Source organism: Danio rerio, chromosome 4 (genome assembly GCF_049306965.1).
Source record: "Danio rerio strain Tuebingen ecotype United States chromosome 4, GRCz12tu, whole genome shotgun sequence".
NCBI lineage: Eukaryota > Metazoa > Chordata > Actinopteri > Cypriniformes > Danionidae > Danio > Danio rerio.
The window spans coordinates 2,316,405-2,337,181 of NC_133179.1; the positions used below are offsets into that span (position 1 = coordinate 2,316,405).

Genomic DNA, 20,777 nt, shown 5'->3' on the forward strand with positions numbered 1-20,777 from the left:
TTTTTTTTATATTTGTTATTTGATTTACTTACTTGAATGTGGTATCATTTTATTTTAGTATTTTTTTTCTAATCAGTATAAAACATAGTATAGACAGTATAAATGTTTTTGTTTCTGTTTTTTACTTATACAAAACTTAAAAAAAATAAAAAAAAGCAGAAGCTGGTAAAAACAGCAATACACTTCAATAAAAACAACAATATAGAGCCATGATAACAACAGTAAAACTTTCCAAGAAAGAAGCAATTCAGTACATCCTGGAACCGCCATAAGGGAATATTAGATGCACTTGAAAAAACATGAGTCTTTAACAGCGAGTGGGTGCTATTCTGATTTTTAATGGTAACTTAATCCATAGTTTCAAACCCACAACTGCAAAGGCTCATCGGCCCTGCATTTGAGACGAGATCGGGGTGTTTGCAATAGATTGCAGTCGGGATTTGATCTAAGCGATCGGGTTTGGGTTATTAGTAATCAGATCAGAAAGAGACGGTGGTGCTAGGTTGTACAAAGTTTTATAAACAAAGAGTAGAATTTTCTAATCTATTAGGAAATGAACCGGAAACCAATGTAGTGATCGCAATATTTAATATATTGTCACGGGGGGGCACGCATCAAATGTTATTATATTAGTTAATGGTATTTTGTGATTATTAGTGTCCATGTATTTCCCAGAGATGGGTTGCAGCTGGAAGGGCATCCACTGAGTAAAAACTTGCTGGATAAGTTGACGGTTCATTCCGCTGTGGCGACCCTGGATTAATAAAGGGACTAAGCCGACAAGAAAATGAATGAATGAATGAATAGTGTCCATGTAAATGTGGTCAATGACTTGCCTAATTACCCTAACTTTACCCTGATATGCCTATTTAAGTCTTTAAATGTCACTTTAAGCTGAATACTAGTGTCTTGAAGAATATCTAGTCAAACATTAATGACTGTCATCATGACAAAGAGAAAATAAATCAGTTTTTAGAAATTATTAAAGTTATTAAATAGTTATTAAAACTATTATGATTAGAAATGTGTTGAGAAAAATCTGCTCTCTGTTATACTGAAATTGGAGGAATAAACATATAGGAGGCCTAATAATTCAGACTTCAACTGTATGCTTGTGTGTGTCTGTATATGTATGGCTGAAGACACCTCTCTGGAGTAGGAAGTGCTGGGCAGAGGAAGACACACACACACTTCCTGTGCGCTGTGGTCATTGTGTCAGTGTGCTGGATGCTCTGAAGTAGGACAGGAACTTGAAGCAGAGGCTCACCACGAAATACCAGATGTTACGAGCCATCTGAGAGCGGGCGATGAACACACGCCAGATGAAGACCAGCAGCACCGTGTTGAAGGTGTAGCGGATGTTCCTCAGTCTGCAAACACACACACACAGACACACACCATCAACAATGCACATCTGATCACACACACACACTACCAATAATGCACATCTGATCACACACACACAAACACACACACACACACACACTACCAATAATGCACATCTGATCAAACACACACAGGCACACACCAATAGTGCACATCTGATCACACACATACACACCATCATTAATGAAAATCTAATCAAACACACACATACCATCGCACACACGCCATCAATAATGCACGTATAATCAAACACACCACACATACACACTCCATCAATAATGCACATTTAATCTAACACACACACACCATCAATAATGCACATCTAATCTAACACGCAGTCACACACACATCATTAATAATGCACATCTAACCAAACGTACACACACACCCTATCAGTAATACACATCTGATCAAACACACACACGATTAATAATGCACATTAGATCAAACACACACACAATTAATAATGCACAACTGTTCAAACACACACACACATAATAAATAATGCACATCTGTTCAAACACACACACACCACCAATATTGCACATTAGATCAAAACACACACACACACACAAAATTATTAATGCACATTAGAACAAATACACACAAACACACATACACACACACACACACACACACAATTAATAATGCTCATTAATTCAAACATGCGCGCACACACACACACACACACAGACAGACACAGACACACACACACACACACACACACGATTAATAATGTACATCTGATCAAACACACACACATAACAGATAATGCACATCTGTTCAAACACACACACACCACCAATATTGCACATTAGATCAAACACACACACACAAAATTATTAATGCACATTAGATCAAAAACACACACACACAAACACACACACGATTAATAATGCTCATTAATTCAAACGTGCACACACACACACACACACACACGATTAATAATGCTCATTAATTCAAATGTGCACGCACACACACACACGATTAATAATGTAAATCTGATCAAACACACACACATGATCAATAATGCACATTAGATCAAACACATCCACACAATTAATAAAGCACAATTGATCAGACACACACACATACACACACTCACACCCAAAATTAATGATGCATATCTAATCAAACACACACACCATCAATAATGCGCATCTAATCAAACACACACACACACACACACACACACACACACACACACACACACACACACACACACACACAATCAAAAATGTACATTTGAACAAACACACACGCACATATCACTAATAATGCACATCAAATCAAACAAACCCACACACACACACACATACACACACACACAAACCATCAATAATGCACATCTGATCAAACACACACGCACATATCACTAATAATGCACATCTAATCAAACAAACCCACACACACACACACATACACACACACACAAACCATCAATAATGCACATCTGATCAAACACACACGCACATATCACTAATAATGCACATCTAATCAAACAAACCCACACACACACACATATACACACACACAAACCATCAATAATGCACATCTGATCAAACACACACGCACATATCACTAATAATGCACATCTAATCAAACAAACCCACACACACACACATATACACACACACACAAACCATCAATAATGCACATCTGATCAAACACACACGCACATATCACTAATAATGCACATCTAATCAAACAAACCCCCACACACACACACACACGCGCACACACACACACCATCAATAATGCACATCTGATAAAACACACATACTGGATTTATGATTCAGGGGTTCGATGATTCAGTAGCTCAGCGATTCAGTTGCTCAGCGATTCAATGGTTTAGTGATTCAGTAGTTCAGTGAATCAATGGTTCAGCTTTAGCTATGTTTGTGAATGCCAAATGTCATGAAGTAGTTCAGTGATTCAGCAGTTCAGTGAATCAGTGGTTCAGTGAATCAACTAGTTCAGTGATTCAGAAGATCATCAGATAGACATACTTCCTCAAGTGTTGTCTGGCGGCAGGAATGTCGGACATGTCTTCATTCAGAACGTATTTCTTGGTGCCGATACAGTAATTCTCGATGTACTCAGGCCAGTTCAGCTGACGAACGTCAAAGTTGAAGATCTGAAACATCACAAGAGTCAGCACAGTGATTCGTCTGCTGTGTGTGGAGAAATATATGTGTGTGGTTGTGTGTGTGAGATTGAGAACCCTATAGACTGTATTAGTCTGCACTAGATTAGCTACATTTATGAGGGCCAAATATCACGAATATAGTGAAATATCATGACTACCATACACATTTTCACAACATGTTTTAGTTTAGCATGTTTCTGTAAGGGTCAGGCCACAAAATATCATGAACATCTTTCATATCATTAGCCTGAGGTATAAAAATTATAGAAATCTAATACATTTTCCCAGGATAGTAAAATTAGTGTGTGTTTGTGTGTGTACCTTCCTGTCGTCGGTGCTCAGCTGAGCCATCAGCATGTTCATGTTATCCGAGTTCCACTCCCAGTCCTGACTGCTGAAATACTCCAGCAGACCAATGGCTTTATGCAGACGGTTGAAAATACGCATCATTCTGAAGAAGAAGAAAAAACCACACACACACACACACACACACACACACACACACACACACACACACACACACACACACACACACACACACACACACACACACACACACACACACAAACTGATAATTACACTTACACAATACACTTACACAATCTTACACAATATTTTTCTACAGAAGAGAGAAAAAATTACTAAAGAGAGAAAAAATTACTAAAGAGAGAAAAAAATTACTATTAATCAAATAAAATACGTACTTTCTAATATTACACAATAAATGATCTATATTTGTATTTTCATATTATTATGGTTAGGCATATTACATATATTTATACTATATATTTTAATAGTGTGATTGCATTACATAGTATAAACAAGATAAAACATTTGTATATTAACAATACAACTTTTCACATTTAAACTTTTCTAGATTTATATAAACAAAATTCCGCATATAATATTATATAAATAATAATATAATATAATATAAATAAATATAATAAAATATAATATAATAATATAATATAATATAATATAATATAAATACAATATAATATAATATAATATAATATAATATAATATAAATTAATATAATATAATAAATTATAAATAATATAATAATATAATATAAAGTAACAATAATATAATACCATATAAATAATAATATAATATAATATAAAAATAATATAAGATAATCTAAATGAAAATAATCTAAATAATAATATAATATAAATTAATATAATAAAATATAATATATTATAATATAATATAAATAATAATATAATACAATAATATAATATAAATATAATATAATATAAATTAATATAACATAATAAATTATATATAATATAACAATATAATATAATATAAATACACTATAATATAATATAAATTAATATAATACCATATAAATAATAATATAATATAATTTAAAGTAACAATAATATAATACCATATAAATAATAATATAATATAAATTAATATAATATAATATAAATTAATATAATATAATATAATAAATCATATATAATATAACAATATAATATAATATAACATAATATAAATAATAATACAATATAATATAAATATATTTAAATTACATTTTCACAAATTATGGAGACATGGAAAATGTGCAGAGCTGGTGGTCCTCCAGAAACGTGGTTGACAAACACTGGTGTAGAGTGAGTCTATATGAAGTGTATATGTGTGTGTTGTTGTCTCACTGTGGTTTGTGTCCGGAGAGCCGCAGCAGCAGGTCATACAGCAGCGCCGGGACTTTGTGACTGACGAGGATCCAGTACTGGTAGATCAGGTAGTTTGAGGTGATGTTTGCGTTTGGCCGACGGAAGGCTTGTTCAAGAGGATTCCTCTTAAATGTTGACATCACGTGATGCTCTGCAGAAGGAAACACACACACACACATACACACACACAGGAGGAGGGTCATCACACTGATTTCAGTCTGAGGTTTTACTGCCATCATGTGGCAGAGAACGGAAGAACTGAGAGTTTTATTTCATGAAAGTTACTTCTATAATGTAATAATAATATAATGTAATAAACAACATCAATAATTATAATTGTTACTAATAAGAATATTGAATAAACTATATTTTGTATTTATTTTTATAATATATTAGCTATCATTGTGTTTTCAATATATTAATATTGAGCTGTATACATTTGTTTGCTTTAAGGAAATGTGCAAGTACACTAAACAATGCTGGGACTTTGCAAACAACATTAGGTTAATATAGACAAGTAGAATATTGGCTTAATTTATTCGTGGGTATATGTGTGTGTGTGTGTGTGCGTGAGAGAGAGTGTGCATGTGTGATTTTGTGTGTGTATATGCGAGAGTTCTTGTGTGTATGCAAGCTTGTGAAAGTGTGTTTGTGTATGTCTATGTGTGTGAGCGTGTGTGCGTGTGGTGTGTGTGACGCACCGATCTCCCCCCAGTGGAAGGGGTTTATTCCTCCAGTTGTGCAGTTGTACACCAGGGCAGTTTTAGGTCTGAAAGTGAAGACAGAAGCAGTGAATTCTTCTTTTATAACCTGTTTTAATCATTTTATTGTTTGTTTTTTATGTGTTTAAACTTGTCTTTTTTTATTCTTGTTTATGTAAAGCAATTTGAATTGCCACTGTGTATGAAATGTGCTATATAAATAAACTTGCCTTGGCTTTAATGTGTGTGTGTTGTCGAGCCTGATGTAAATGTGTGTGTGTGTGTGAATGTCCTGTACTTGTTAACAGCGGTGTACCAGCCGGCTGCCAGCGTCAGGTTGATCACCACATCAACAGGAATCAGATCAGCCACTGCGTCATTACTGGCCCGCATGGTGCGCAGGATACCCTTCCCAGCCTGACCACACACACACACATACACAGACACATACACAGACACAGACACAGACACAGACACACACACAGACACACACACACACACACACACACACACACACACACACACACATTTTATCATCATTTCATTTCAGTTAAAATTAAAATATCTTAAAAATCCACTACTTGAACATTTATCTCAAGTTTCAAAACTTTAGATACAATTAAAGCCTTTAAAAACTACAGAAATGAAGGAAACAAGAGAGAAAATGGTTTAAAATGAGAAAAAAGAAGCAAAAAGAAAAAAGAATAAGCGAAAAAGGTGAAAAAAGAAAGGAAATTAAGCAAAAAAAGAGGCTTTGAGCAAAAATATACAATTAAATGCTTCATATACAATGACATAAAGATAAAAACGAAGATTCTAGCAATGCTTTTAATTTAAATCAGATCTTAGAAATTAGAGCAAAGAAATGAATCAAATACTTACAGCAATGAAAACACCACTCGGCCCATTGAAGTTATCTATCCAACCCTACAGAAAACAGAAAAAAGTGCAATTAATAAAAGGTTCATAAGCATAAAATAAAATAATTATAACACTTAAAAAAAGACTACTATTTTAATAACTAAAAACACAATAAGTCTATAGCTATAACATTACCAACCAACTACAAAGATTTTGCAAACATGCTTCCATTAATTAATGCAATTTAAATTCAAAATATTAATTAAAAATAACAAAAAAAACTTGTTTTTATAACTTTTCCTTAATAAACAGGGAACATGTGTGCCAATAAATAACCTAAACTAAATTATAATAATAAAAATAATTAGCAAAGGATGAAAATACGAAGTAATTATAATAACTGCAGCACAAAACTAACTATAAAAACATGCTTTAAATAAATATATCAAGTAAAAAATTGTATATAGCAAAAAAAAAAAATTATATATATATATATATATATATATATATATATATATATATATATATATATATATATATATATATATATATATATATATATATATAAAGTTTTATATCATGATAGTTCTTCAAATAAATACATCTTAATTAAAATAAAATGTAGACTAGGGTAAATTAAATATAGCTCACGCTTTAAAATAAAGATTAATTAGGTAATGTATTGACTAACATGAACTAATAATGAACAATCATGTACAGCATTTATTAATCACAGTTCAACACTTACTAGTGCATTATTAAAACACACATTCACGCTTGTTGACATTAGTTAATGCACCATGAACTAACATAAAATGACTGTATTTTCATTAATTAACATTAAAAAACATAAATACCGTAATTAATGTATAGCTGATGGTTTGTTTATGTTATTAAATACATTAACTATAGAAAAAGTTAATGTATTCAGCACACTGCCACTTTAGCTCTCAAAAGACCAATTTAATTGGTGCAGGTTTTTTGACTTTTATATAGCACACTTCATACACAATGGTAAATCAAAGTGCTTTACACAAACAACAATAAAAGAAACAAGTATAAGAAATAAAAACAACCTATTTTAATGAGTAATGGAGTTTTTTGACTTGAGATTTGACTTGGTTTGATGGCCATCATAAGATTTTCCTAGATGTGCACACACTGCTGTTTTCCTTTCTATGTTAAATACATGAACTAACGCAAGCTTCTTGTAAAGTGAATGATGATGAAATGTAAGTATATTGACTGACGGGGAAGGGCTCCTGCCAGCTGGCTCCCACTATGGAGGGTCGAACGATGCCCACGTTGAGTTTTGCGCTTTCCTGCTGCACCACGCACTCGGCCAGAGCTTTGGTGTAGGTGTAGGTGTTCGGCCAATCACCGATCAGACGCGGCGTGATGTCACGAATAATACTTTCATCCATCCACCTGCACACACACACACAACAGGTCAGGATAGTGTCTCAGGCAAAACACAAACACCACGGATGCCTTAATAAGAATAAAAATCATAGAATACATGGCAAAGAGCAAGTAAAAATTCATAAAGATTTAAAAATTAATGCGTCACACTTTACAATAAGGGTTTCATTAGTTAATGTATTTACTAACAATACTTTACAGCATTAATTAACCACAGTTCAACATTTACTAATGCATTATTAACATCCAATTTCATTCATTCATTTTCTTGTCAGCTTAGTCCCTTTATTAATCCAGGGTCGCCACAGCGGAGTGAACCGCCAACTTATCCAGCAAGTTTTTACACAGCGGATGCCCTTCCAGCCACAACCCTTCTCTGGGAACATCCAATTTCATGCTTGCTAAAATTAGTTAATGCATTAGTTTTGTAGTTAATGTATTTTCATGAACTAATGGTAACTAACAAGATCAAAAACTGTGATAAATGCAGTGTTCATTGTTTATTCACGGTAATAAATGCATTATCTAACATGAACTAATGCAATCTTATTGTAAAGTGTTACCAATTAATGAAATACTTAAGTTAATAATATTAAATATAAATAAAACTATATAATAAATAAATATTCTATGCGTGTATATATGTATATATAATAAAATAAGATTTTTTAAATAAAAAAGTCATAAAATAAATATTTATATTTATAAATATAAGCATAATAAAATTAAGTATAATAAAATTAAAATTAAGTATAATAAAAACTTAAAACTTAAATTACATTTATAAATTTTGAAGACACTTATTCGAGGTGAGCAGAAATATATAGATGTCATTACAAGACTAGTTTGATTATATTTATTTTTTTAAATTCATTATTTAATTTCACTCCTTATCGATTGACCATGTTTGTTAGAAAAGATGCAAATAGAGAGTAAAATTAATCAAACTGAAACGTTTGCTGTACTGACTCGAGGGAGTCGATGAGTTTTCTGGGCTCGACGGGTGGTGGGTAGATGAGCTCGTCGATGTGTCTGCGGTTGCAGTTCGCGTATGCGGTGGAGATGTGGATGAAGGCCTGAAGCTGCTGCATCTGCTGCGCCAGAGAGAGGAGCTGCTGCGTCGCCATCACATTCAGCTGAAGAGCGTGCCTGCAGAACACACACGCACACACACACATACACACGTAAATATTACACGTGTAAATTAACACATAAAAATACATAATTCTATACATATATACATATACAATATACATTACCAAACTGGAGTCAGTGTAATAAAATAAAATAATAATAATGATAATAATAATAATAATAATAATAAAATAAATGAAATGCATAAATAAATAAATTAATTAAATATTATTTTATTATTAATAAAAACAAAATAAAGAAAAAAATGAAGAAAATGTGATTTTTTTAATCAAAATTAAAAATAAATAAATAAAACAAAATAGAGTAAAAAAATTATGAAAATGCGAAACAAAATTAAAAATAAATAAATAAATAAAACAAAATAAAGTAAAAAATGATGAAAATGCGAAACAAATTTAAATCAAAATTAAAAATAAATAAATAAATAAATAAAACAAAATAGAGTAAAAAAATGATGAAAATGCGAAACAAATTTAAATCAAAATTAAAAATAAATAAATAAATAAAACAAAATAGAGTAAAAAAATGATGAAAATGCGAAACAAATTTAAATCAAAATTAAAAATAAATGAATAAATAAATAAAACAAAATAAAGAATAAAAAAATGATGAAAATGCTAAATAAATTTAAATCAAAATTAAAAATAAATAAATAAAACAAAATAAAGAATAAAAAAAATTATGAAAATGGGAAACAAATTTAAATCAAAATTAAAAATAAATAAAGAAAAGAAAATAAAGAATAAAAAATTATGAAAATGCGAAACAAATTTAAATCAAAATTAAAAATAAATAAATAAATAAAACAAATAAAGAATGAAAAAAATGATGAAAATGGGAATTTTTTTAATCAAAATTTAAAATAAATAAATAAATTATATTAATAATAATAATAATAATAATAACAGAATTAAATAGCAACATATACATATATTAAAACACAAAAATGCAATAATATACATATACTATATACATTACCAAACTCGAGTTAGTGTAACAAACCAAAATAATGGTACATTAATGGTATATAAAATTAACTAAATCCAAAGAAACAGTGGAGTGAGAAGAGGACTAATGTAATGCTGAGATCTGAAAGGTCTGTCTGAACAGATGTGTGTGTGTTTCTCCCATCATTCCTTCACTCCTGCAGTGTTATGAACATCTGCTCCTCAGCCGGAGCTTCAGCTCGCCTCAATGACATTTCACTTCATTATTCTCATATGGAGAGAATTTTAATAACTCATTTCTAAAAACTGATTTATTTTATCTTTGCCATGATGACAGTACATAATATTTGACTAGATATACTTCAAGACACTAGTATTCAGCTCAAATAGACACTTAAAGACTTCACTAGATTAATCAGGGTAAAGTTAGGGTAATTAGGCAAGTCATTGTATAACTGTGGTTTGTTCTGGAGACAATCCAAAACTTATATAGCTTAAGGGGGCTAATAATAATGGCCTTAAAATGGTTTTAAAAAGATTAATAACTACTTTTATTCTAGCCGAAATAAAACAAAAAAAGACTTTCTCCAGAAGAAAAAATATTAGAGGAAACACTGATAAATTCCTGAATCTGTTCAACATCATTTGGTGAATATTGGAAAGAATAAATATTTCCCAGCAGTGTGGATAACTTTGACTTGTCTGTGTCGGTCACTCACTTGAGCGGCTCGTCGAAGCGTATGGTGGCGGCGCAGTGGAAGACGATGTGCACACGGGAAGTGAGTGTTTCTACATCTTGTGCACTGATGGCCAGACCGGGCTGCATTAATTCACTGCTGATGGCGATGATCTTCTGATGAAACTCTGGATTATCTTCACGCACGCGGTCAAACAGCTGCACACACAGAAAACACACATCCACACTCATTACACTCGCTGCTGAGTCTGCATATTACACAGCATTACTTGTGCAGTAGTTAACATGATCAATCAAGTAAGATTTACTAGAGCATTTCAATACAATGAAAGGGGATTATGTTGTATTAATTGAGAGCACTGTGAATATCTAATAAAGAAGATAAATGCATTAAAAACAACACTACAGTAAGGGTAATTTGAATTAACACCTAATAACAAAAAAATGTAACAAACAAAATATAAAAAAAAATAAAACAATTAAAAAAATAAATAAAATATTAAATAAATGATACAATAAATAAAGAAATAAAATTACAATAAGCAAATATAGAACATTCCCAAGGGACATTAAACTAACAGGAAGTTGTGCAGCAAGTATATGTATTTTCAATAAATAAATTGAACAACACATAAAAGTAAATAAAGAAATAAAACACCAAATAAATAAATAACTAAATGAATGAATAAACAAATAATTAAACACATACATAAACAAAAAAAAAACAGATAAAAATTACAATAAATAAATAAACAAACAAACAAATAAACAGACAAACAAATAATTAACAGTACAGTTTTAAGAGACATTAAAATAATTGGAGCAAATGTATTTAATTTTCAATAAATGAATGTAATAAAATAAATGACTAAATAAAAAAAACACTAAATAATAATAATAATAATAATAATAATAAGCGTAATAAAATAAATAAGCATAATAAAATACACATATTTTTCAAAACTTAATATGAATCCCCACTCATGATAGCTAAAATTATTGTTAGTTAAAAACCAGTCAATTAAAATTACAATCTCAATATACATTAAAATAAAGAAGAATTGGGAAATGCATGCACCTAATTAAAAACACATGCTAACTTAAATATTCCATATTAATAAAAACATGATATGATTCACCACTGACAATATTAAGAATTATGTTTCTGTTGTGATGATTCAAATAATAAATATCAACACACAACAGTATGCATATAATTACACAAAAATGTCCTAATAAATAAATAATAAATAAAAAATAAAAAATATAAATAATAAAAAACACGTTTAACTGAAAAACATATACAGTAACACAATATAAACATTATTCTAAATCAGGGGTTTTCATAGTCTAAGACAGTGGGCCTCCCTTTTGACACAACTTATCCATTGGCGCCCCCCACCTCCCAAACACACACACACAAATATATATATATATATATATATATATATATATATATATATATATATATATATATATATATATATATATATATATATATATATATATATATATATATATACAGTATAAATAAAGACACAGACAGATTTCAGACTGTTAACTCACTTTTATCATCATTTGCATGAAAGTGCAATTATTTACAGAGTAATAAGTATTTTAATATGACGTTTTTAAAACTAGGATGATGGTTCAATATGAATAGAACAGATCCAAGAACTGTTCATCCCAGTCAAAACAGTCGAAGTTTAGCGGGTCTCATGCTGTCATTAGCCAAAATATCTTGACAAACCACACTTAAAGAGCCCATATTATGGGTTTTTGAAAATTCCCCTCCATGTAGTGTGTAACACAGCTCTAAGTGAAGTGAAGTATCCAGCTAAGGCTTAAATCTGTAAGAATACAGTGTTTAAAACTGTTGATTCATCTATAAAAGAGTCGACTCATAGTGCTTCGAACGAGTCGCCTTGATACCGACTCATTAGGTGTTTCGCCATGACGTACGAACGAAACCAAGTTATTCACGTGCACGCGCAAACCCGGGAGATTTCAAACCTGAGGCCCCGCCCTCTGACGCAGAAACCCAGACACACACACATACCCACAAACACACGCACACCCACAAACACACGCACACAAACATGCCGGTCGATTGAAGTCACACTGCAGATGGATATATTGAGTCTCTACCCAAAGATGAAACCTCAGCATTATAACCAAGCAGTTGGAAACTTCTGGAAGCTACATGCTACAAAGAATACTTCATCTGAGTTTGTTAAAGGAAGGATCAGTAAAGAGTAACTGATGGACGTCAGGATGGGTTTCTTCCATTTCTCAAGTGTAAGTACGTGCGGTTAAAGTTGTTGCCTCGTTGACTCTAGCTTGCAAATGTATTTAGTTGTGATTTGTTACTTGTAACCGCGTGTACTGTATCAGGTTAACTGGATATATTATCTTATCGCGTGCAAAGTCACGTTAAAAACGCGACGCGTGCTGTTTGTTTATGGAGCTCCATGCTAGAGTTCTGCTCCCGCGATTTATTCGGAAATTTATTCCCGCGCCGCAGAAATCTGGCGCGGGGACAGCCGCGGGAATAAATTTCCGAATAAATCGCGGGAGCGGTCGGTAACGGGTTTAATTTGGGACGGGAGCGGGCTGTCTAGCAATATCACGGATATTGCTATGCGAATTAGAAAGAGAGAGTCTGCTTGGTATGAGAGAGCGTATGAGAGAGAGCGAGAGAGAGCGAACGAACGAACGAACGAGCTCTGTGTGCTTTGTGCTGTGTGTATGTGTCTATACAGACAGCTTGGCTGTCTGGACTGTATACTGGGTGATTTTGGGTTGTGTTCTCCGCTCTAGCGGGACCGGGCGCGGCGGGCAGAAAACGGAGCGGGTTCTCAGGCTAAAACCTGGCGGGTGCGGGCGGAAGCGGGAGCGTTGTCATCCGGAGGTGTGTGTGTGTTTTTGTGTGTGTGTGGTATGGCGAGTACACGACTGTCTCCTTCGTTCGGTTATCCGTGGCACTATCCACTCGCCATAGTGTGGCAGCTAAAATTCACGCCTACACTATCGAGCGTGTATGAACTGTGATTACTTTTTAAATTGCTGATTAGCTATTGGCCATTTCCCTCTCTGACTGAAGGCAGTCGACCAATCGCGACAGACTGTCATTGGTCCAATCAGCGCAGATTAGCTTCGCGCTAAGGAGGGGTTTGGGAACAAATGAATCACTGGACGATTCATACAGGAGTCGCTGGGATAATTAGGTAAAAATAAATGCAGATTATAAGACCATGAAAGTGTTTTTTGACCTTGCATGCATATTAGACTGTTGTTGGAGACCCTTACAACCAAGATATGACCCTATTTCATGTATAATATGGGCTCTTTAAAGGTTGTGGTTCATGAGCTGGTCCTGTCCACGTAAATCCTAAACTCAAATGCTGATAATCATATCGTCGTCTTTTGGGTTTAAGCCCTGAACTTGAAGGCTTTGAATTGGGGGGTCTCAGAAACCGATCCATTGTATTAGCAGGCATATACCTGTATTGGCAGGCTTGCCAAACAGAAGTGAATTCACAGCTATGGCCTTCTGGGTTAAAAAGTTTTTCTTATTTTTGACGTATTATTTTTTTTTAGCTTTGTTTAATTAAAACGTTTAAATATAATAAAAAATACATATAATAATTAAACTTAATAATTATATTTTTATTATATAATATTTTCCCGCGCCTCCCCTGACATGCTCTGGCGCCCCCCAGAGGAGGCGCGCCTCACACTTTGAAAACCCCTGTTCTAAATCATTTAATGTAATTTAAGTAACATTTATTTAACTTTTATAAATATGTTATGAATTATATAAACAATGTGCAAAATATAAATATAATATTATTAAAATATAATGTTATGAATTATATATTATAAATATATTGTACACAATTTAAATATAATTATTAATATAATATTACTAAATTATAAATATAATATTATGAATTATATTTCCCTAAAACAGCCGCATCATTTTTACTACAAATAAAAGTATGATTTCTTTCTCTGGTCATGTGATCTGTAGATGTTTTCCTGACAGTGCACCCTTTGCGGGGATATTATGTAATTTTCTGTTGGCCAAACGGCAAAATGCAAATGACAAATCTCATCATATTATGTCACCAACTCTGATGTTTATGTAATGAATAAAAACAGCAGCCTTGATGAAAACCTTATATTTACAGCCAGCATTAAAGCGGACGGACGGCGGACTACACTCAACATACATTCTCCAGTCATTTCTGTCAGCGTAATCTGATATGAAAAGAGGATTTGCAGATCTCTGTGTCTCTCGGCTCTGTGGCCGCACACACACGTGCTGACTTATGCTACCCACAATTCCAAGTGGCAGATTGCAAGCGCCGCAGCCAATCAGAGTGAAGTGTATGTGTGTGCAAGAGAGAGAGGGGTGAACCAGAGTGACCCGCCAGCGGGCACCTGCTGAGGGCACACAGATGAGGACAGCTGTAGAGCCACACACACACACACACACATAACCATGCACACCCTCGTGCACACACACACATGCATGTACATACACACACATATTCATTCACTCACTTTCACACAGTCAAAGTAAATGAGCTGGCAGATCTGCTCTTATTGTTTTGAAAGGTAAATGATATTAATGTGTGCTTACTACATATGACACTGCATTTATTTTCCCTCGTCTTTTGAAAGAATTATAAAATGTACACATAAAAATGGCAGAACAGCACCAATCAGTGATCATCACTATGAATGAGAAAGACCAATCAGCATGCAATATGCAAATAAGCACCAGAGGGAGACTAACTGCAAATAACATCTACATTTTATATTCAGTTGTTCCATAAAGAACTTTCAAAACACACTTCTTTGAGAACACACCTTTTTAGATCACGCTTCTTTTTGAACACTCCTTTTTAGAACACTTTTTAGAACACACTTCTTTTAGAACACACATCTTGTTGAACGCTTTTTAGAACACTCCCTTTTAGAACACTCCTTTTTAGAGCACTCCTTTTAAAACACTTCTTTTTAGAACACATTCCCTTTTAGAACACTTTTTAGAACACTCATTTTTAAAACACACTCCCTTTTAGAACACTCATTTTTAGAACACCCCCTTTTAGAACACTTTTTAGAACAGTCCTTTCAGAACATTCCTCTTTAGAAAACTTTTTAGAACACTCTCCTTTAGAGCACTCATCTTTAAAACACTTTTTAGAACACTCCCCTTTAGAGCACTCATCTTTAGAACACTTTTTAGAACACTCCCCTTTAGAGCACTCCTCTTTAGAACACTTTTTAGAACACTCCACTTTAGAACACTTTTTAGAACATTTTTTGGAACACTTTTTTATGACACACTCCTTTTTAGAACACTTTTTAGATTTTTTTTTAGAACACTCCTTTTTAGAACACTTTTTAGATTTTTTTTAGAACACTCCTTTTTAGAACACTTTTTTTATAACACACTCCTTTTTAGAACACTTTTTAGATTTTTTTTTAGAACACTCCTTTTTAGAACACTTTTTTATAACACACTCATTTTTAGAACACTTTTTTATAACACACTCCTTTTTAGAACACTTTAGAATCCTTCTATTTAGAACACACTCCTTTTAGCAAACTCCTTTTAGAACACTCCTTTTAGAACCTTTCCTTAAACTGTCTTTTTTTTGTATCATATTTATTTATTCTTTATTTATTTTTGTAATTGTTTTTACTTTATTTTTATTATATTCATATATTAAACTGAGCAGCTGTATTACACACATCTCAGGAAGTGCACAGTTGTCCAGGAATTTCAGGGGAGTTTTCTGTGAGCACATTCTGAGCTGGAAAATTCTGCTATCATGTCAGGACATGGACTGATTTAATTTGCTTTCACAACGTCTTCATGCACTCAAGATTTTCCCAAGAAGGTGTGAGACACACACACACACATCGCCAGGGCTTTTTAACTCAGCATATAATCCACATTTGTACATGATAACATTACTAACGTTATCTTGCTAACTGTCTTGTCTTTTACATTCAAAACGTATTCAAATATAGAAGAAATGGCATTCAATGGCATTTAATATAAAAATCAATTGGTGAACGTTCCCTGTGTCCTCGCACATTTACACATGCAAATATGACAGCAATAAAGCTCAATATTGAATGCAAAACTGCCATTAAGACAGATTACTGGAGATCAGACAACATATGGAGCAAGAGTGCAGTCTAGCCAACACACACACACACACACCACATGCTCATACAAACACACACAGAAAGCTCAGATGAAGATGAGAGTTAGAAGAAAATCCCTGCGCTGAAGAATGCGGATCAGGAAGAATGTGAAAGTGTGTGAGAAATGCAGAGAATGAAGGAAAGCAGAGCTGCATCATCATCATCACACACACACACACACACACACACACACACTTCCTGCTGCGGTTTAAGTCGCTGGGCAACAAAAACACAAACACACCCTCATGGCGGAGGATGAAAACCTCCATATGCTGCTGCAACACACACACACACACTGACTCAATACACACACAGACAGACTCGTCAACACACACACAGACAGACACAGACTTAAACACACACACTGACTTCAAGTGGTCACGTAAATAAACACCTTCACTAATATTAACTAATGGAACCTGATTACACGTTACCCTATTTTATTCCTCCTTTCAAGTTTTCCTCCTCAAGCCGCAGGTGATATTGTCTTTCACCACCATCATTTTTGAAGCATAAAATTCCTGCCTTTGTGATGGCATGACATTGGATCGCATCCTAGCGCTCGGTCAAACCAGCAGGACGTGTTTTAAAGAGTTTATTTCCAGAGAATCCACACAGATGAGCTCCAGGTTTGATTGTTTTCAGTAAACCTGATCTCTCTCTCTCTCTCTCTCTCTCTCTACCTCAGGCTGCTCTGGAAAACACTCCTTAATTGTCACCATGGCAACCGACCACAAACCACATCGATAAAAGAGCGAGTTCAGAAGTCAAAAACTGCATTTCCATATATGATGGCCCCTGCGTTCAGTCAGCATCACCTCGAGAGCTTCATCATGTTCACTCATCAGTCTATAAAAAGCACCGACGCTCCATGAACACTGATGGAAAACTCATCATCACTGCGGTTTTATTTGCCTGTGTCTAGGTATGGGATGATAACCGTTTCTAAGGTATACCGCAGTTTGGTCAAGGTTTTAAAACCGCCAAAATGTTCTGTGAGACCGTTCCTAAGGTACAGTTGAAGTCAGAATTATTAGCTCCCTTCGAATTTTTATTTTCGTTTTTAATTATTTCCCAAATGGTGTTCAACAGTGCAAGAACATTTTTAGTACGTCTGATAATATTTTTTCTTTTGGAGAAAGTCTTGTTTGTTTTATTTCGGCTAGAATAAAAGCAGTTTTGATTTTTTTTAAACACCATTTTAAGGACAAAATTATTAGCCTATATTTTTTTTCGATAATCTACAGAACAAACCATCATTATACAATAACTTGCCTAATTACCCTAACCTGCCTAGTTAACCTAATTAACCTAGTGAAGCCTTTAAATGTCATTTTAAGCTGTATAGAAGTGTCTTGAAGAATATCTAGTCTAATATTATTTACTGTCATCATGGCAAAGATAAAATAAATCAATTACTAGAAATATTTTTAGTTATTAGAATAATAGTTATTAAAACTATTATGTTTAGAAATGTGATGAAGAAATCTGCTTTCCGTTAAATGGAAAATTAAAGTAAAAAAAAAAACAGGGAGGCGAATAATTCAGGGGGGGGCGAATAATTCAACTGTATGTGTAAGATTTTAATTTTTGTTAACAGTATCTCCAGCAGAAAAGATCTCCAAAAATGCCATTTAAATTGTAAGGAAATCTGTGTTTAAAAAAATAAATAAATTAAGACAGCAGAAGTCAGTGATTCATTTAAATGATTTAGCCTAACATGTTTACTGCTCCGAAATATTATAAATGTCTCCAAAAATAAAATATATTGCTTTCAAAGGAGAAAAAAGTTGTTGTTTTTTTACCCAGACATTAAAATATATATATATATATATTAGAGTAATCACAATACCGTGATACAGTGAAACCGTGATATTTATATCCAAGGTTATCATACCGTCAGAATCTTATACCGGCCCATACCTATACATGTATCTAGATGAGTTGTGTGTTTAGATTCATATTGTAAATTAGTTTTTAGTAGTGCTGCATGGGCAACCATTACACAATATTCATTTCCTTCAGCTTAGTGCCTTATTTATCAGGGGTCACCACAGTGTAATGAACTGCCAACTATTCCAGCATACGTTTTATACAGTGGATGCCCTTCCTGCAGCAACCCAATACCGCTCTCACATTCAGACATTAATACACTTGCCATATAGTTTATTCAGTTCACCCATAGCGCATTTGTTTGGCCAATGAGGAAATCTGAGCACGCAGAGGAAACTCCACACATACTTGAACCAGTGACCTTCTAGCTGTGAGGCGACAGTGCTAACTAATGAGCCAAGCAAACTTTTTTAATGCAATATGTGTGTGTGTTATATACACTACCTGACAAAAGTCTTGCCGCCTATCCAAGTTTTAGAAACAACGAATAATAACAGGACTTCTAGTTGATCATTTGGTGTCAGAAGTGGCTTATATGAAAGGCAAAGGCCTCTAGATTACACTGATTTGACCACAATAAAATATGATCATGCCTTGATTTTCAATATTGCGATATCCTGCTGGAGAATTGTCCCTCTCCTGTGGTTTGTAATGTAATGAGCAGCACAAATGTTGCCATCCACTCTGCAGATCTCTCGCATGCCCCCATACTGAATGTAACCCCAAACCACGACTTATCCTTCACCAAACTTGACTGATTTCTCTGAGAATCTTGGCTCCATGCGGGTTCCTGTAGGTCTTCTGCAGTATTAGTGATGATTGGGATGCAGCTCAAATCTACCTTCTGACACTTTTCCAAATGATCAACTAGAAGTCAAGTTATTATTTGTTGCTCTTAAACCTGGGATCCACCACAAGACTTCTGTCAGGTAGTGTGTATTTACTATACACCGTGCTGGTAGTTTTGCTGGGTATTTTACCCTCTTTTATTTGTATATGTCCTCATGCTCTACATCTTTGTGGTTTGAGCTGTATTTGACCGCCAGTTGACCGGACCTGTGCTGAACTGTTGTGAGGTCAGTTTTTATCAGACTCAGATTAGCATTATGGGTCAGACGGACAGATTCTGTCAGCGCTCCGCAAACTCTCTGACCTCAGATAGAAACTTCATTAGGTCGCATCAGGAGTCAGTGTGTGTGTGTGTGTGTGTGTGTGTGTGTGTGTGTGAGAGAGATAGAGAGAAAGAGAGAATATGAGAAAGTGTGTGTGTGTATGAGAGAGACACATAGAGAGAGAATGTGTATGTGTGTTTGAGCGAGTATGAGAGTATGTGTGTGTGTAAAGAGAGAGATTATGAGTGTGTGTTACAGAAAGCATGAGAGTATATGTGTGCATGTGAGCGAGAGTATGTGTGTGTGTGTGAGTATGTGTGTAAAGAGAGAGAGTATGTGTGTGTGTGTATTACAGAGAGTTTGAGAGTATGTGTGTGCATGAGAGAGTATGTGTATGTGTGTGTAAAGAGAGAGTATGTGTGTGTGTGTGTGTGTGTGTGTGTGTGTGTGTGTGTGCTTGCATGCATGTGTGTTGCAGAAAGTATGAGAGCATGTGTGTGCGAGAGAGATCATTTGTTTGTGTGAGAGAGAA

The 20,777-nt window shown here is 33.8% G+C and overlaps 1 protein-coding gene across 6 annotated transcripts in view; it reads right to left on the reverse strand.

Moving 5' to 3' along the window:
* The window catches only part of si:dkey-97m3.1, a 48,443-nt gene continuing 27,666 nt past the window's right edge, over positions 1–20,777 (reverse strand). For 2 of the 6 annotated variants that reach the window (XR_012401390.1, XR_012401391.1), the window contains 10 exons: positions 11,032–11,207; positions 9,180–9,359; positions 8,039–8,216; positions 6,810–6,854; positions 6,226–6,344; positions 5,928–5,995; positions 5,206–5,377; positions 3,857–3,986; positions 3,170–3,523; positions 1–1,370 (listed from right to left, as the gene is read on the reverse strand). Coding sequence is in view for 4 of the 6 variants with exons in the window: in XM_005164445.6 (XP_005164502.1) it covers positions 1,208–1,370; positions 3,396–3,523; positions 3,857–3,986; positions 5,206–5,377; positions 5,928–5,995; positions 6,226–6,344; positions 6,810–6,854; positions 8,039–8,216; positions 9,180–9,359; positions 11,032–11,207 (1,359 nt within the window). In the remaining 2 variants the exon portion in view is untranslated. Of the gene's footprint in view, positions 1,371–3,169; positions 3,524–3,856; positions 3,987–5,205; positions 5,378–5,927; positions 5,996–6,225; positions 6,345–6,809; positions 6,855–8,038; positions 8,217–9,179; positions 9,360–11,031; positions 11,208–17,674; positions 17,937–20,777 lie in introns of those variants that run through there. The other 4 variants (XM_005164445.6, XM_068219477.2, XM_073945378.1 and 1 more) reach the window with 3 other exon arrangements.